Source organism: Sorex araneus, chromosome X (assembly GCF_027595985.1).
Source record: "Sorex araneus isolate mSorAra2 chromosome X, mSorAra2.pri, whole genome shotgun sequence".
Lineage (NCBI taxonomy): Eukaryota > Metazoa > Chordata > Mammalia > Eulipotyphla > Soricidae > Sorex > Sorex araneus.
In genome coordinates, this window is record NC_073313.1 from 261,044,133 (window position 1) to 261,061,829 (window position 17,697).

General features: G+C 44.9%; 1 protein-coding gene across 18 annotated transcripts in view; it reads left to right on the top strand.

Moving 5' to 3' along the window:
- Positions 1 to 6,315: 6,315 nt before the first annotated feature.
- The window catches only part of MFF (mitochondrial fission factor), a 31,965-nt gene continuing 20,583 nt past the window's right edge, over positions 6,316 to 17,697 (top strand). For 7 of the 18 annotated variants that reach the window (XM_055120009.1, XM_055120011.1, XM_055120006.1 and 4 more), the window contains exons 1-4: positions 6,320 to 6,506; positions 9,618 to 9,725; positions 11,971 to 12,194; positions 13,913 to 14,082. In XM_055120009.1, the coding sequence (XP_054975984.1) occupies positions 11,972 to 12,194; positions 13,913 to 14,082 (393 nt within the window). In that variant the 5' untranslated portion in view covers positions 6,320 to 6,506; positions 9,618 to 9,725; position 11,971. Of the gene's footprint in view, positions 6,507 to 6,799; positions 6,940 to 8,889; positions 8,995 to 9,617; positions 9,726 to 11,970; positions 12,195 to 13,912; positions 14,083 to 17,697 lie in introns of those variants that run through there. The other 11 variants (XM_055120007.1, XM_004610798.2, XM_055120012.1 and 8 more) reach the window with 7 other exon arrangements.

Sequence of the window (17,697 nt, forward strand, 5' to 3'; positions counted from 1 at the left end):
TAATAACATTTTTTATGGGGAACGACGGGGAGGTGTTGGAGAGATAGAACAGCAGGTAGTTGCTTGCCTTGCATACTGCCACCTCAGGTTTGATCCTTAACACTCCGCATGTCCTCTGAGCCTTGCCAGGAGTGATCCCTGAGTGCAGAGCCAGGAGTAAGTCTTTTATGTTTGTTTTTGTGCCACATCCTATGGTGCTCAGGGGTCACCCTGGTGTGTCTCAGGGGAACATATGAGGTGTTGGGAATCAAACTTGGGTCAGCCAGTTGCAAAGCAAGCCCCTCCTGCCCGTACCATCTCTCCAGCTCCTCAAATTTTCAAGTGTAAGAGAACTTGTAAAAAAGAACGCTTTTTTTTGGGGGGGGGGGCGAGGGGATCTTTTTTTAAAAAATTAATTTATTTTTTTATTAGTGAATCACCATGAGGGTACAGTTGCAGATTAACACATTTTCGTCCTTGTGTTTCCCTCATACAATGTTCAAGAACCCATCCCTCCACCAGTGTCCATTCTCTACCACCAATGAACCCAGAAACCCTCCCACCCCCCAATCCCATCCCCCACCCCCACCCCACCCCACCTCTGTGGCAGGGCATTCCATTTTATTCTCTCTCTCCTTCTGGGTGTTGTGGTTTGCAATAGCGGTATTGAGTGGCCATCTTGTTCAGTCTCTAGTGTACTTTCAGCACAAATCTCCCTTCCCAAGGACGCTTTTAACATAAACTACAAAATTTCATCAGCAAGAAGAAAATTTCAGGTGTGTGAAATGGAAATAAAGATAGAATTGAGGAAGAAAAATGGTGCTTAATAAAAATTTTAGAAAGAGTCTCTAAATTGTGCCAAAAATTCAAATGTGAAAGCATTTCAACCTAAATGTTTACTGTTCTTAATAAATGTATTTTACTGCCGACAAGAAAAATGAATGCTGGGCTGGAGCGATAGCACAGCGGGTAGGGCGTTTGCCTTGCACGCGGCGGACCCGGGTTGTAATCCCAGCATCCCATATGGTCCCCTGAGCACCGCCAGGGGTAATTCCTGAGTGAAGAGCCAGGAGTAACCCCTGTGCATCGCCGGGTGTGACCCAAAAACAAAAAAAAAGAAAAATGAATGCTGTGTTTAAACTCATTCTCTCGCTCTCTACTAATAAGCCTATTTGGAAAGGAAAGTCTTGATCAGACTCTATCCTTAGCCACCCATCACAGGGCATTTGCAGAACACTGAGTTATGTCACCTTCAATTGTGACTTGGGTGCCAAACTAATCTAAATCCTAGCTCCATCTATTGGAAATGAAGAGATAAGCAAACACAGAAAAAAAAAAATCTAAATAAATAGCATGCAGGGTTCCCCTGCCTCCTGTACAGATTCTATGATTTTTCTAAAAATTCTCACATTGCTCAAAACCATCTTAAAACTTGATAGTGTTTCCTTCGGTTTCCACTGGTTGGTCAAATAAGAAGGCCTCTGTAAATCATAAAACAGGACACAGGGGATGGCCCTTTACGAGGATTTAGTATTTCAAGAGGCAGTAGGTGACAAGAGGCAGGATGGAAACTAGAGCAAATAGCATAGTGGGTAGGGCGTATGCCTTGCACACGGCCAACCTGGGTTCAAGTCCCAGCATCCCATATGGTCCCCGAACACCGCCAGGAGTAGTTCCTGAGTGCAGAGCCAGGAGTAAGCCCTGGGCATCGCCAGGTGTGACCCAAAAAGAAAAAAAAAAGAGGCAGGATGGTGTTCCATGTGGCAGGAATAACATGATTAAGGTAAATAGTTAGGAAATGAACAAGCATCTCAAGATACCAATGAACTCACACATATAACATATATATACATAATGTGTATTATTATTTTATGATGCACATGTTTCACATAAGCACATCGTGGCAAAGAATAGAAAAGATTATATCCTTACTCTTATGTGAACTATAAAGAAACACAAATTGAAGAGGAATTCAGTTAGAAGGGAAACAATCTAAATGATGGTTGCGGGCCTAAGCATAAGAAGAGAAAAGATAAAAGGAGGTAGTTTGCAGTAGGGTGGGAAAATCTAAGTGTGAGTTTCCAGTGAAACATAACTTCAGAATTGTAGAATTTGGGACTAGAAAAATAATCTTATCATTACCTAAAATGGGTATTCAATGAAAAGCATCAGGAAAAACGTGGGGAAAAAAAATTGAGTCTCGGGGCTGGAGCAATATAGCACAGCGGGTGGGGTGTTTGCTTTGCATGCGGCCGACCCGGGTTCAAATCCCAGCATCCCATATGGTCCCCTGAGCACCGCCAGGAGTGATTCCTGAGTGCAGAGCCAGGAGTAACCCCTGAGCATCGCTGGGTGTGACCCAAAAAGCAAAAGAAAAAAAAAAATTGAGTCTGAAAGTCTGTTAGCTCAGTTACTGTACCTTCACCACAGCTGCTTGGTCATCTGTTTTGTAATCCCAAATCCAGTTTTTCATGAGTCAATCCTACTACTCCTTTGTTTTGTTTCTATTTCTATATGCTCTCGGACATGGCTCAGTTCCATCAGGGTTACAGTGAACTTCAAGATTTCATCTTGTAGCTATGCACGCTTCTTCCAATGTTCCGGTTTTAATTAGTTAATCCCACCAACCAGACCTTTTCTTCCAGAATTTCTCTTGATCTAACTGCTTATTAACTCTCCCTGGAAAAAGGGATGCCATGATTGCTAACAGTTGATGCCAAATTTTAGGAAAATTGGCTAGAATTGAGACAAAAAGGTGAAACTAGATGAATGTATTAAATGTACTGAAATTTATATGATGCAAAATACTTGTGGGTAAAATAATATAGTCAATGACAATTGGATGATTAACAGGAACATTCACATTAATTATGAATTAAAAGATCCTGCAAGAATCTTGATCCCAGTGGGGCTGGAGCGATAGCACAGCAGGTAGGGCGTCTGCCTTGCACGAGGCTGGCCCAGGTTTGATTCCCAGCATCCCATATGGTCCCCCAAGCACCGCCAAGAGTAATTCCTGAGTGCAGAGCAAGGAGTAACCCCTAAGCATTGCTGGGTGTGACCCCCCCAAACAAACAAACAAACAAAAAGAATCTTTATCCCAGAAAGCATGTACATTGTGTTCAAGGCAGGTCTTGTAGGACTGATCTAAGGCTCCAACTGTTGCTATTGCTCCAGCTGTGTCACTATCAGTCACCTGGCCAATTGCAGCAGCAGAGGATGAGGCAAGCCCCTGAAAAACTCTGAATTTAAGGAGTTTGTCACTCTGATGTCGGTGGACCCCACGCGTGGCTCCCATGCGTTGGGAGGAGAGAAAGACAGTCACCTTCTCTGATCAGCCTCTGCCACCCAGGACCCAGGGTTACCGGATTCTTCTCTCGCCTCGCAGAAAAGAATTTCAGGAACAGACAGGCAGTGAAGTGAAACGGATTTTATTTGGAGGTTTTGAAGGGAAGAAGGAAGAGAAAGTGGGAGAGAGTGGAGAATAACATGTTCAAGAGGGAACCCGGGCTTCTCCAAGGCAGACAGAGCCCCTACACACATGCCAGCATTACACATGAAAACATAAAAGTGCACATCTCAAAATGGGAGATACTGGTGACACATGTGTTCCGACACCACATGTGCTCAGCCACTTGGGCACAAGCAGCACATGGGTTCTGGCAGCATATGCACACTCTTCGTTTATTTAAGGTGGCTTTTATAGACTCTTTTTGGGTTAGTCTTGATATGGAATGTTCTAGAGTCTTCTCGAGGCTGAATTAGTAAAGTTGATCAGACTAAGGGAGAGGACCAAGGGTTTTGAAGGAACTTCATGGGGAGCGGTCCAATCTACTGAGAGTCTGCTGCTGAAGGTCTTATCAAGTCTCTGATTTCTATACCCACAGGATGGATTAGACTTAGAATTTTCCTCCCAGAAGTTTTGTTGACCTAAGTGTCATTGCTGAGGGACTTTCCCTGTCTGTCTGCCTACATCAATTCCACAAGAATAATATTCTAATGTTATCTTAACAGAAGGACAGTGGTGGAGGGTGACTGAATACATCAAAAGCGTACACTGCAACACTATTGTAACCTTGTCTGTCCCCTAACTAGATGAGAAAAACATTAAAAAAAATGTAAATGTATATTTAAAAAACCATTAAACTAAGCTGTATAAAATCTGCCAGTGGTCTCAGTAACGTCTCCATTCATCCTAGCCCTGAGATATTAGAAGCCTCCCTTTACTCGTCCTTCCCAATGGTGATGCATTGGAGGCTCTTTCAGGGTCAGGGGAATGAGACCCATCAATGTTACTGGTTTTGGTCATGGGGAACTTGTCAGGCTCTCCCATGCAGGCAGGAAACCCTCAGTAGCTTGCCAGGTTTTCTGAGAGGGAGAACTAGGCTATAAGATGTCGCTTCCTGATTTTGGTTTTATAGTCTCTAGTTGTTGACAGTTGATGGGATTACACGGCCCGGGGGCAGTTTCTGCGTGTGATCGCCTAGCTACTAAAAAATGGGGGATCTGGGCAGAAAAGGCCCAGTCCCAATCCAAGCAGGCTTGGGGATCTCAGCCCCGAGTCCCTCACACCCGGGTTCCTCTGCCGGTTCCTTCATGCATGAGGCTCTTCTGAACTCAATCAACATCTTAATACTAGTTATTTTTGTATGGAGAGGGGCCTTGAGCATGGCTGTGGCTGGGTTTTGGAGGTCTTCGGCTGCCAGGGCTCTGGTTGGGGCAGGGAGGGAAACTCAACCCACCCCGTTCAAGGGGTCCCCGTGAAGACAGTCAGGCACTGGGGCAAGAGACTCTACATTGTTCAGACAAGCCTTATGCATGAAGGAACTGGCAGAGGAACCCAGGTGCACGGGACCTGGGGCTGAGATCTCCAAGCCTGCTCTGATCGGGACTGGGACTCTTCCTCCCAGATCCCCCATTTTCCAGTTGCTAGGCAGTCACACCCAGAAAACTGCCCATAGCACTGTGTAATCCCATCAATGACCAACATCCAGAGACTATAAAACCAAGCTCCCATTTTTTAAAATTAATTTTTTATTTTTATTGAATCACTGTGAGATAGTTACAAGCTTTCATGTTTGGGTTACAATCACACAATGATCAAACACCCATCCCTCTACCAGTGCACATTCCCCACTACCAATATCCCTGGTATAGTCTTATAGCCTAGTTCTCCCTCTCAGAGAACCTTTAAAGTTTTCCTGCCTGCAGGGGAGAGCCTGACACGAGGTTACTTGGCCCGCTCGAGCAATTTGAGGATCAATGGGATGGTAGTGATAGTGATAGTGATTTTTGTATGGACACAATAAGAGATACATTGAGACTTGTAGGGCAGCTTTCCTCAGAATATCTTGTCACAGACTACAGCGCTCAGGCCAGATTAATCATTCCTAACCCTAGCAGGGCCCGAATCTAGTTATTACTTTTTGTGATCATGACAGCATTTGTCCATGACTACGCTCTTAACTTATAGTTAAGCATTAGGCACTTTGGCCAGGCCCATCTCCATGCCAGGGTAGCTACATAGCTCACTGCTTGCCCACTTGCCCTGGGTCCATCCCGTCCCTCATAGTCTGAACCCTGCCTTTGGGGCGCTAGGAAGTTAGGGCAGCTGAAGCTTAGGTTGAGAGAACAGATGCCCAGGAGGAAAATGTCATTTAGAGTCAAATGACTCCCAGGTTACAAAAGCATAGCATTTGCTACTATCTTCCTGTGCCCATACAAAAAGGATATGGCTCTGAATAAACTATGCAAAAGACTTAAGGTGAGGAGGAAAACAATATTTACAAGTCAACAGAGCACAAAGAAAGAAGTTATAAATAAACACAGAAGAATGGGAGCACTGTGATGGGAGTAACCCAAATAAACCTAAGCTTCCTGTGGCAATGTTATCCTACACGAAACACCATTTATTATGTCCAAAGAAAACCACTATTTAAAATATCATAAGCCAAAAATATATTTTTAAGAATCACCTGCAGGGTAGTTAAAAAATAAACAATTCATTATTTAGAGTATCATAAGTCAAAAAATATATTTTTTTAAAAATCACCTGCAGGGCGGTTGGAAAATATACAGAATCTTTGGGCTCACACCTCTGAGATCTGGACGCCGATAGTCCCTGAAAGGACAGCCATTTTAACAAGGTTTACCTTGCAGTCTGAAAAAAAAAAAAAAAATCCGTAATAAACGGGAACCAATTTGAAGCATCCCGAACCTCCGACGCACTTTGCCCAAATCAAAGATGGCTCCCTACCGCCCTCGCGCCGCCCTCTGGCCCGGGCGTGAGTCTCACGTCCGCCCTTCTCCGCGTCACATGACCACGAAGCGCCCTCCGCTACGGCTCCCGGAAGGGGCCATCCCGGGCCGTTCTCGCGTCTGTCCCGGCCCCGCTGCGGGCCGCTCTGGCCGGTGCTTTGCCCGGCGCCTCCGTGCGCTCGGCCAACGGCCTGTGCGAGCGCTCAGCCGAGCGCCCCGGGAGCCGGCGGGCGGCGGTCCTCGCCGGGGACCCTCCAGCGGGCCCAGGGGTGAGTGTTGACGTCTTCCCGGCCCGGGACCTGCGGCCCGGGCCATCCTCCGGGCCTAGCGCCGCGGCCGGGCACCGCCGGCCGGTGGGGCCGCCCGAGGGACCCGCGGGGGCCCCGGCCGCGCCCTCTGGCCACTCGCCGTCCACCCGGGGGCACCTGCCGCCCCCCTCCGCGGGCCCCGGGCGAGGGGCCGAGCGGCCCAGTGTCGGGCGAGCTTTTTTTTCGGGCCCTCCTCGCTCCCCCCGGGCCCCAGGGGGTGGATCCGTCCCAATTTGTGCCTTCTGGGAAACCGGGAGCAGGTGGCGGGCGCGGGCGGGGGCCCCGCGGGCCCATCCGGGGCGTCCCGCGAGCCCCGGCCGTGCTGTCGCCCTGCCTGGCCCGGGACCCGGCCCCGTGCCGATGACCTTGACTCAGACGCCGGCCTTCTGCAAAAGTAGTTTTTTTTCGTGGGGGGGGGGGTGGGTTGGGTTGAGTTTTTGCTCGGACGCGCTGCCAAGTGCGTGCTGGGGGTGGGGGGGCTCAAAGCGTGCGGGTCTGGGAGCGTCCTCGCCGGCGGGAGTGGCCAGGAGCTCATTTCGGGGGTCCCCCCCACCTCCGCCTTCCGCCGGGACCACCCCAAGCCTTCCCGGCACCTGCGTCCCCCACGTCCCTGCAGCTGCGGCCCGGCGGGAATCCTTGGGAGGGGGATGAGGCTTGTCCGTTGCATCGGATCCGAAACAAACCAGAAGACACCCCCCCCCCCCCCCCCGTCCCCCGACGACAGAATCTGGGCATGAGGGGCTTGTCCCCCGCCAGAGAACCCGGCGTGCCGACGGGAAGTTGGAACTGAATCAGCTGCGACGTTTTTGTCTCCCGCGATCAAAGTCATTCATCTCTCTCTCTGTGTCCCCATTTAGCCGGCTAATGAGATTCCGAAGGAAAACTTGTTAGGATTTGGGAATTTGGGAATGGATTTGGGAAAAGGATGAGAATGGTTTAACCCGTGTAATTAAATTGCACACAGTTTGGAGTAAAGGGGAGCATTTTTTTTTTTTTTATTCAGGTTTCCAGGGCCAGTGAGTTGGCTTCATTTTTTTTTTCCCCCAAAAAGGAAATGATGTGCCCTTTCTAATCCTTCCTGCCCCTCAAGGCCACCTCATTTAAGATTACAATGTGGTATACTGTTGCTTGCCCTTATTTCCAGCGCTGAAACATGTTTGCTGTGGATTGTAATTTATATATACATGTATATATATATAATTTATATTTTTCTAAGTTGGCAGTGACTTTTTAAAATGAATTATTTAATTATTATAAGTCTGGATCGGCACTCGATGTGTTTCTTCTTTTTTTTTTTGTGTTTCTTCTTTCAGTGGCCCAGAAAGAACTCAACCGGGTGACCTATATAAAAACATTGAACAAAACCCACACGATAAGTGCTGGTCCCTGTTTTTTTTTGAAATTATTTTTTGTAATTGGAGAATTATGTCAATCTTTGCACCACAATAATTTGACCCAAGTTGTCTTCGTGACTTCCAGAGCTATTTCCTATGTCCCCAGTGTTCTAGCTAATGTAGGGAGAGAGAAAACATTGAATTATTGTACCCCCAAATGAGGACACTGAATAATGGCCTGTCAGTTGACTCTAGCCTACAGATGAGGGCTTTTGTAGTCGTTATATTTTTAGGTCTAGTTACACTATTAAGTCAGATCTAAGGGAGTGATGCAAAAATTTCCTCTTAAAATACATTTATTTTGGATTTTTTTTCCGTTTAATTAAATCAAGGGCGTATGGGGGGTGTGTGGGGAGGGCCGTGAAGTTGGTAAATTACTGTGTTTGGGAGCCACTAGGCTTAGTCGAGATCTAAGATCAACTGTAATTTTGGATTTGATTCTCTTTAATTATGAGATCACATGTTGCTTCGTAGAGTCTAAATGACAAACTTTTGGGCTAAGGGCTGGAGGGATAGTATAGTTGGGAAGGAACTTGCTTTGCAAGTACTTGATTTTGATTCAAACACCAGCCCTGCCAGAAGTGACCCGAGTGTAGCCAGATATGACCCAGAAACTGGAGGAGGGGGAACGACCCCAAACTCCTGTAGTTAATATCTGAACTTCAAGGCTGGGGGTGTGGCTCAGTGGTAACTTGGTAACTCGTGTGATTAGTATTCTGATATGTGGGTTCCCCAAACACACTGTGAACACTGTATAAAGTTCATTTTCTTTTCAAATAGATATTTTGAATATACATTTGAGCTGTTTTACTTGAGCAGAAAGCCAGTGATTAGGACAGTGGCTACAGTTTAGGGAAAAACTTACTTTTTCATTTAAATAAGGGGAGAGCATTTGCCTTTTTTCAGATATTGTCCTTATGGTGTCCCCCTTTAATCTGATACTTTATAAGGCCTTGAGATTATCCAGACAACGCTGCAAGAGAGGGAAATGTTGGGACTCCTGAGATGTGCTGTTGATCAAAGACTGACGTAAACGGAACTGTCGAACTGGAAAGGTGAAGAGCACGTTTCAGGGAGTTCGTGGCGTTCTAGCAACTTGCACCCCTCGTTTACTAGTAGAAAGCTTGTATTTATCGTGTTCCAAGGCTATCCTTTGGAGGTTTCCCAAGTTATTTGTATTTTCACATACATGCTAGCACTGCAAGAGTATCTCAGTTGGAGAGGCTGCACAAGGATTGATAACAGAAGTTGCCGGGAGTAGTGTGTGGTTGTAGATTAGGGTTGGGTGAGATGCTTTATTGCCTGTATGTCCTATTCTACTTTGTACCTGTCTCTCCACACATGCCTGCTTCACAATACTGAAGAAAAATGACTGAGCAAAAATGTACTCAATACATTTCTTTTTCCTTTATATAACGTTAAGTTTTTGGTTCATTTAAACATGTATTTTCACCTGCCAGATTTTTCTGAATTCAAATCAGAAATGATAACAGCCTTTTCTTTTTTTTTAAATCTTGCATTGCCTATGGAACTGGAAGCTTTAAAGATTTCTTATTTTATTCATTCTTTAATGTGAGGTTGTGCATCTTTGAAGACTAGTATTTGGAAGCTTTCTAATAGTGAAGTGCGAGTATTGGTATCATTTAGTTGCTCAGTTAACTCCAGCTGTTCTCCCCAGGAACGAAAGTGTCTGTCTCCAGCATACACGTCGTGAAGCAAGAAAGGATTTAATATGAAGCGCAGAAGCAGATAATGCCAAATTGTGAGCAGTAGGTGGTGCACATTTGTGAGTAAAAACTTCCTCTCTTGGCCGTATTTTCTTAGTCTTTAAATCATCTGCATGTGGAGTATTTAATATCCACATGTTTTGGTTAAAAAAAAAAAAAAAACTGATGTAATGACTTAGCCATCCGAATTAGCTGCTTATTGGGCCTTAGTCCCCTAAGCAACTTTCAGGAACTTTCCCAAAATTGCTTTGAAGTGAGCCCAAGGTGTGTGATAACTCTATGAATAAACTTAATTCCCTCGGACACAGGCACATACTCCCTTTAATTTTTTACTGTCCTGGATTTATAAATGGTATTTTTTCTTGGATACTTGATATAATTTTTTTTAAGTATTTTCTTTTAAAGAAACCATTACTTAACGTGTCAAAATATAGTTATTCGTGGAATTTTATGGAAAATTGGAATTTTTCCTCTAATCTCTCTCTCTGTCTCGGCCTCTTTCTCTCTCTCTCACACACACATACACATTTGCTTAGCTTTCATTTATCAGTTTTAAAAAATCATAAAGTAATGTCTAGGTCCAAAATAAGGCAGTCTCTAGAGGGCTGGAGCAGTAGTACAGCAGGTAGGACACTTGCCTTGCACTCAGCTGACATGAGTTCTCTCCCCAGCACCACATATGGTCCCCCTGAGCATTCCAGGTGTGCTCCCCCACTCCCCCAAAACAAAACAAACAAACAAAAAAGCAAAAAAAGAAAATCTTTAGGATTTTTAGGTATAGACCAACTATAAGTAGACAAGATTGGAAATGAATATCTCCCAAGCCTTGTTGAAATCCAAACTGAGTCTTAGTAGGTATTTACGTTTAGTCATAGTTTTCTCATGAGCTGAATTTGTTGCAATACTGATTTTTATTCTTTCTTTCTTACAGCTGGAAAAACAGTGTCCGTGTTGTTATGTACACCTTCAAAAAAGTTCAGCTCTGTAGGGGAATTGTGTAAAGTAAACTGAACTACAGGGTAGCAGTGTTTTAATAGCTATTGTAGAAGTGTATTTACTGTATTAAAAATGAGTAAAAGAAAAAGCAGTGACACACCAGTAGGAAGGTCAGTGACATTTCGTTTAGTCGAGCTGATAACTATAGGCTTGAGAAAAGTCGCTTTAAAGCTGATTGCCACAGGCTGGCCAAAGGCTTTGACACGTCTTTCAGCATTTTTACTTCGGGGCACTTACTTTCTATTGTTTTTCCCTGAAAGCATGGATCCTTCTCTATTTTAGAAGATTGCTAATGCATTGATACTATTTCATTACCCTTAAAGGCATGTGATGCTTTCTTTGTTTTAAAAAAAAAAGACATATAAACGTTATTTAAAAATTAATGTGAACTTTAAATCTCTCAAATAAATGCATATGTCAAGGATTTATTGATCCATATTCTATATTTGGTATTTATTGTATTTGTCATCACATACATATTCACAAGAGAAATTTTAATTCTATTTTATGATTTTTTTTTCCCCCCAGAGGATCAGAGGATTGCATCTTTTTAAGTAAATTTAGAATTACTCTGCTTCCCTGGGCTGGAGCGATAGTACAGCGGGTAGGGCATTTGCCTTGCACGTGGCCGGCCCGGGTTCGATTCCCAGCATCCCTTATGGTCCTCTGAGCACTGCCAGGAGTAATTCCTGAGTGCAAACCCAGGAGTAACCCCTGTGCATTGCCAGGTGTGACTCTCCCCTCAAAAAAAAAAAGAATTGCTCTGCTTCCCTTCTAAGTTTAATTCTTATCATTAAAAGGTCTTATTTTTTTCTTGCATGATGGCAGTTTCTTATTTCATTTTTATACACTTAATAGAGTTCTCTCAAATAATTGATTCAGAAACTATCATTTAAGTTTTTTCCCTGAAAGCATGGATCCTTCTCTATTTTAGAAGATTGCTAATGCATTTATACAGTTTCATTATTCTTAAAGGATATTTCAGGCTTTTTGTTGTTTTTGTTAAAAATAGCATGATTTATGTATGCGGAGTTTAAAAGAGACTGTCTATGCATTTGTGTTGTCAATATACAATAATTTAAAAAATTTGCTCCTAGGAAATCCCCTCTAGGTGCAATTTCAGCTGAATGCGAAAGCATTGTGGGAAGGAAGGACATTTTCTTCAGTCTCGCTTTCCTTTGTATGCATTAGTACTCTGCACAAATGGGACTCTGCTGTTGCTTTTCTCTTAGATAGTTTCTCACTTCTCTGCAGCCGGAAGATATTTCAGCCTTCAGTCATACCTCTCTCTCCATTGTTTTCCCACAGAATGAGTAGGGGGGCCACGTTTCCATCTCCCACTGCTGCCGAGATGGCGGAAATTAGTCGCATTCAGTATGAAATGGAATACACCGAAGGTATTAGTCAGCGAATGAGGGTTCCAGAAAAACTAAAGGTAGCACCCCCAAATGCTGACCTGGAACAAGGCTTCCAAGAAGGTGCTCCAAATGCTAGCGTGATCATGCAAGTTCCGGAGAGGATTGTTGTAGCAGGTATTTTATATTTGTTTATAAAGTTGCCTTCGACAGCTTGGTCTTAGCTGTTGTTTAAATTAAAATGTTAAGGCCTTTTCAAAACATTCTTTACAAAAGGTGTTGGGAAATGCTGACCTTTTTTTTAGGGGTGGGAGGAGGGTTGGGGCCACACCTGGCAATGTTCAAGGATTACTCCTGGCTTTGCACTCAGAAATTACTCCTGGCGGTGCTCAGGTGACAGTATGGGATGCCAGGAATCGAATCTAGGTGGGCCATGTGCAAGGCAAATGCCTTACCTGCTGTATTATTGCTCTGGCCACCAACGGTTTTTTTTTTCCCCCAGAATTTTAATTTGTTACAAAAGTGTAGAGTTGGTATATATTTTTAATTATTCAACTAATTACTGGGGTTTCCTTTCCAAACAAAATGTAATCATTTTTAGGGATATGACTTGATGGTGAGTTTTGACAGATACTCCTCATCCCCTTTCTCCACCGCCACACTCTGACCTTAGAACATTTTCTTGATCCCAGAAAGTTCCCTTGTGCCCTTTAACAGTCGATTCCTGCTCCTCAATTCCAGGCTGGCATATTTCCTTTCCTCTAACCAGAGATGAGGTTTGTATAGATTTCCTATAATTAGAGATGTAGTGTTTGAGATAAGTAGACTAGCAAACAGCCGGGGGCGGGGGACTGACTTCTTTGTAGTGTTTTTGAGATTTCCGTCAGTTGTCCATCTCATTTTATTTTTGAGTAATGTTCCGCTGTGTTGATGTACCACAGTTTGTTGAGCCAGTCTGCTGGTTTTGGGCATTTGGGTGGTCTGTTTGGGGCTCTTAAGAATAAAGTTGCTCTGGGTATTCACGTTCAAGTCTGTGTGAGGACATGTTTTTATTATCTCTGGAAATTGATAGATCATATTACATGTTTAACAAAAGTTGCCTGGCTAATTTTTGGCAATGGGCTTACAAAGCATTTCCCATCTTTTGAAGGTTTATGATAGGCCATTTTGCCTTTATAAATGACCTACAATAGGACAGCAGATTCTCTGATAACAGTTTCCGCCAATTGTCATAGTATTGATGATTAAAACAGAATACCTATCAGTTCTGATCATATCAACTGCTTTGGGTTTTATGTTAATTGCGCTTAAGTCAGAAGTTTCCAGAAAGCGGCCTCTCAGGTCAGGTGAGGACTTGGTTGTCACTGTTAACTGGCCTCGAGAATTCAGGGTATGGTCAGCGCTGCAGCAGAAGGTTCAGAGTGAAAGAGTGTTTGGCATTGGCCCTGCAGCAACTGTTCTACAAATTCTTGGGGCTCTGCCAACCTCCTTCCTTAGGAACTGCTTTATTTGGACTGGATTTATCATATCATTTCGGCTCTCACTTGGTGTTCTTTGGTGTTTTTGTTTGCTAGGTTACTGGGGGGGGGCAGGGAAGTGCAAAAAAAAAAAAAATTCCATGTAAGTTAATGGTAATTGCTCCTTTCGCTTATGCCATTTCAGCTTGGCAGTGGTTTTGTAGGAATACCGTACTCGGAGAGCGGGAGGGAATCCTGTATGATACTATTCCCCCTCTGTGGCATACGGGGGTTTTGGTTACTTGCGTCCTTACCAACACTCTGTACTGTCTTTTTCATTATAGCCATCTTAGTGTGTAGCAGAAAATGCTCATTAATAAAACTGCCGTCTTTTAAAAATGTTCCTGTTTTCTGTTTTTTTTTTTTTTTCACTCCTAGGAAATAATGAAGACATTCCATTCTCAAGACCAGCAGATCTTGACCTTATTCAGTCGACTCCCTTCAAACCGTTGGCACTGAAGACACCACCTCGTGTACTTACACTAAGTGAGAGACCTTTAGATTTTCTGGATTTAGAGAGACCTGCTCCAACCCCTCAAAATGAAGAAGTAAGTAGAGTTAGATCATTGAATTTGAAGTAACTGAAAATGGCAGAAGCAAAAGTTAGAAGTTAGTAGGCTAGAAATCATACTACTTGCAATGTATAACGAAAGCCTTCCATGTGAAGCATTGATTACTGTAAATTCTGATGTAGAAATACTGCAAATAAGATATACTTTTTTTTATATTTAAATACTCTTCCAAGAAAATACAGTTTTTGTGGAAAACATTAACGGTTACGATATTTTAAAGGAAGAATTTTGGGGGGGTGGGGGGGTGCTTTTTGGGTCACACCAGGTGATGCTCAGAGATCACTCCTAGCTCTGCACTCAGGAATAAGACCAGTTACAATAAATGCCAAGAGCTTTGTGAGGAGGACATTGCAGTGGGAAGAGGATGGGTTATAAGGCGTTAAGGGTGGGCTGCCCGGGCACTGACTGAGTCAGTCCCTCCTCCTGAGAGCAGTTGCGCAGGACAGGGCAGGGCCTTGGCAGAAGCACCTGATTCCACACACTCGCGCTACAGAGGCTTGGTGGCTCTGATGTCCAGGGCTCGTGACGCCACCACCGAGGATGCCATCTGCAGGCACACATAGCTACGAAGTGCACAAGCATCACAGTGATCCTAGTGAAGGCTGCGGCCAACAGTGGGCATGTGTGCGAGCTGGACACTGCAGCATGAGACCTCCAGTACCCAGACCATGCATGTGCATGACCGGGTCATCAGAACAACAGTGAAAAGAAGGAGCCGGGACACGAATGCCATCCCTTTCTGTAAGCACTGCAAAACACTGAGCACCACTTGTGCTCAAGAGAAGTGGGCATGAAGACGTGGGAGGAGCAAACTCACTTGGCCCCGTACAAACCTTCACCTGGTTTTAGAAGAGAAGATCACGATAATGTTTCCTGAAAGGATAATGTCCAGGCCGTGCCAGCTTTACACAGAGTCATCAGGTGACAGCCACGGAATGCCAGGTTCTGCTGCAGCCACGTACAAAGCTACAGCTGGAGTTCAGGGACTCGGAGAAACGTGTCAGAGCTAAGAATTCCCCAACGGCCAGGAACCAGCTGGGAAGGGCTAGTGCCCACGCTTTGCACGCAGGAGACGGATCTGCAGCTTGCATGGTCCCCTGAGCACTGCAGGAGTCAGCCCCGTGTACCCGGACACATAGGTCCCCGAGCACTGCCAGGTACAAAGCATCAGACTCGGGAGGCAGTTCTCGGAAACTTCTGTGAAAGATCCCGCAGGTGAAGGGCAGTCAAACAGGTTTCGGTCACATCTCCGGCCTGTGAGGAAGCAGCAAATAGTTTTCAGCATCATGTGATGGTCCGCTTCCATTGATGTGACAATCCCGAGTATGTCAAGGTCAGAGGCATGCTTGACCTGAAGTGACGACCTCAAGTGGCCCTGTGACGCATCTTTAAACTAATATAGGCTTGGGGCCAGAGCGATAGTACAGCGGGGAGGGCAGTTGCCTTGCACACAGCCAACCCGGGTTCCATCCTCGGCATCCCATATGGTTTCCCAAGCACTGCCAGGAGTAATTTCTGAGTTCAGAGCCAGGAGGAACCCCTGAGCACTGTTGGGTGTGGCCCCCAAAGCCGAAAAACCAAACCAGTGCAGACCTGAACGGTTTCTGCAGTGGCTCTGAAAAATCAGATAAAGTGCATGACTATTCGATGAGAACACAGTTAATGACAGTTTGCTTTGCTCCCTTCCCCCTCGTGTGGAGAGAGGAGCCAGGACTCCAGGGTGCAGAAAGGAGTGAAAGGGAGAGAAGAGGGAGGAGGAAGCAGCTTGTATACAACTATGTGCTGGGAGGCAGGTATCGTCGGGAGACAACCACAGGACACCTCCTGGTTAAGATTCTCCAGTTCTCAGGGCTCTTGGCGGTCAATATAATTGTCTTGTCCCGTTACTTCCTGTCCTGCTTAATCTGAAGGTGGTTATGTGTGGCTTACCCCGAGAACGCCTGTCCATGCCTACAGTATGGAAGAACTGTTTCCTACTAGGGAAGGAATTTCCACGGTGCTGGAAGCACAGAGGCGTAGAGCGGGACCCTCCCAGGCCAGCCCCCTGCTGCCCCCTGTATAAATGAATTGAGTGTGGAGATGTGAAACGGGAAATATCATTGCTGTGAAGTCATTTTGATTAGCCGGAGAGAACTCTTGCAGAAGGCTGCAAATGAACTTGTTCACAGAAGTTGTTTTGTTTTGTTTTGTTTTGTTTAGGTGGTTTATAACCAAAACTAGATGTAAATCAAGCTCTGAAATTATGTGCTCCATGATGTGATTTTCGGTTTTGTTGGTGTGAAATGCAAGATTCACTTTGCTTTGACTCTCTTAAACTCCGTGTCAGTGCTAAAGCTATCTACTTTTAAAAAAACATCAGTCGATAGTGATTTCATTGTTGAAAAATCTTAATATTAAAGTCAGTTGGTTCACATAGCAATTGTCCTGTTAGAAAAATTTAATCTTTTCAAAAGCGATGTTACCATGACTGTTTTGATAAAAAATAGATTTTTTGGGGGGGGGTGCGGGGAGGGGAGATGCTTACCTTGCACGTAACTGACCCAGGTTCCGTCTCCAGCTCCACATTTGGTCCTGAGCCCCATCAGAGTAAGTCCTGAGCACTGTTGGGTGTGCACCCCCAAAATAAAACTAAACAAGTAGCAAAGTTACTTATCATGATTATTCCAGTTATTAATTGCTATATACGGGGCTGAAGCAATAGCATAGCAGGTAGGGTGTTTGCCTTGCACGCAGCCAACCCGGGTTCAATTCCCAGCATCCCATATGGTCCTCTGAGCACCGCCAGGAGTAATTCCTGAGTGCAAAGCCAGGAGTAATCCTGTGCATCACCAGGTGTGACCCGAAAAGAAAAAAAAAATTGCTATATACTACCTTAAACTTTGTGACTTTAGGGGCTGGAGCAATAATACAGCAGGTCGGGCACTTGCCTTGCACGTAGCTGACCCAGGTTCAATCCCCGGCATTCCCTATGGTCCCCTGAGCACTGCCAGGAGTAGTTTCTTACTGCAGAGCCAGGAGTAACCCCTCAGCATCACCAAGTGTGATCCTAAAAACAAACAAACAAACAAAATCAATTTAGTGACTTAAAAAATGATGGATGTAGGGATTCTTTGGGTTAGAAATTTGTAGCAGGCATAACTAATTCTGTTCTGGGCCTAAGCAAGGAAGCCTCAGATATGAAGGATGACATGACGGTTTCCGGTTGCCATCATCTAGTCTGAAGGCTTCTACGTGCACGGGCGCGTTGATGTTGGCCGTTGTCCTCGCCTGCTGCGTCTACACGTAGCCTGGGTTTGCCTGACATTGTCTCCCGTGGTTCTGGACCTGAGCGTCTGGGAGGCCTTGCTGTCTGTGACAAGAGGAAAAAAGTCTTGTCACTATAAATGTGTCGTTTATGACAACCCAAAGTCTTGTTGTTTATGACATAGCCTCAGAAGTCACATTATTGCATCTATCTGCAGCAGCCTCCACTGCACCCACTTTCAAGGAAAAGGGACTGTCCGTCCCGTCTTGCAATGGAAAAAGGTCAAAAATAGATATAGTCAGAAGAGCGTGTGACATGGGACGCTCTGTCTGGAAAACCGGCATTTT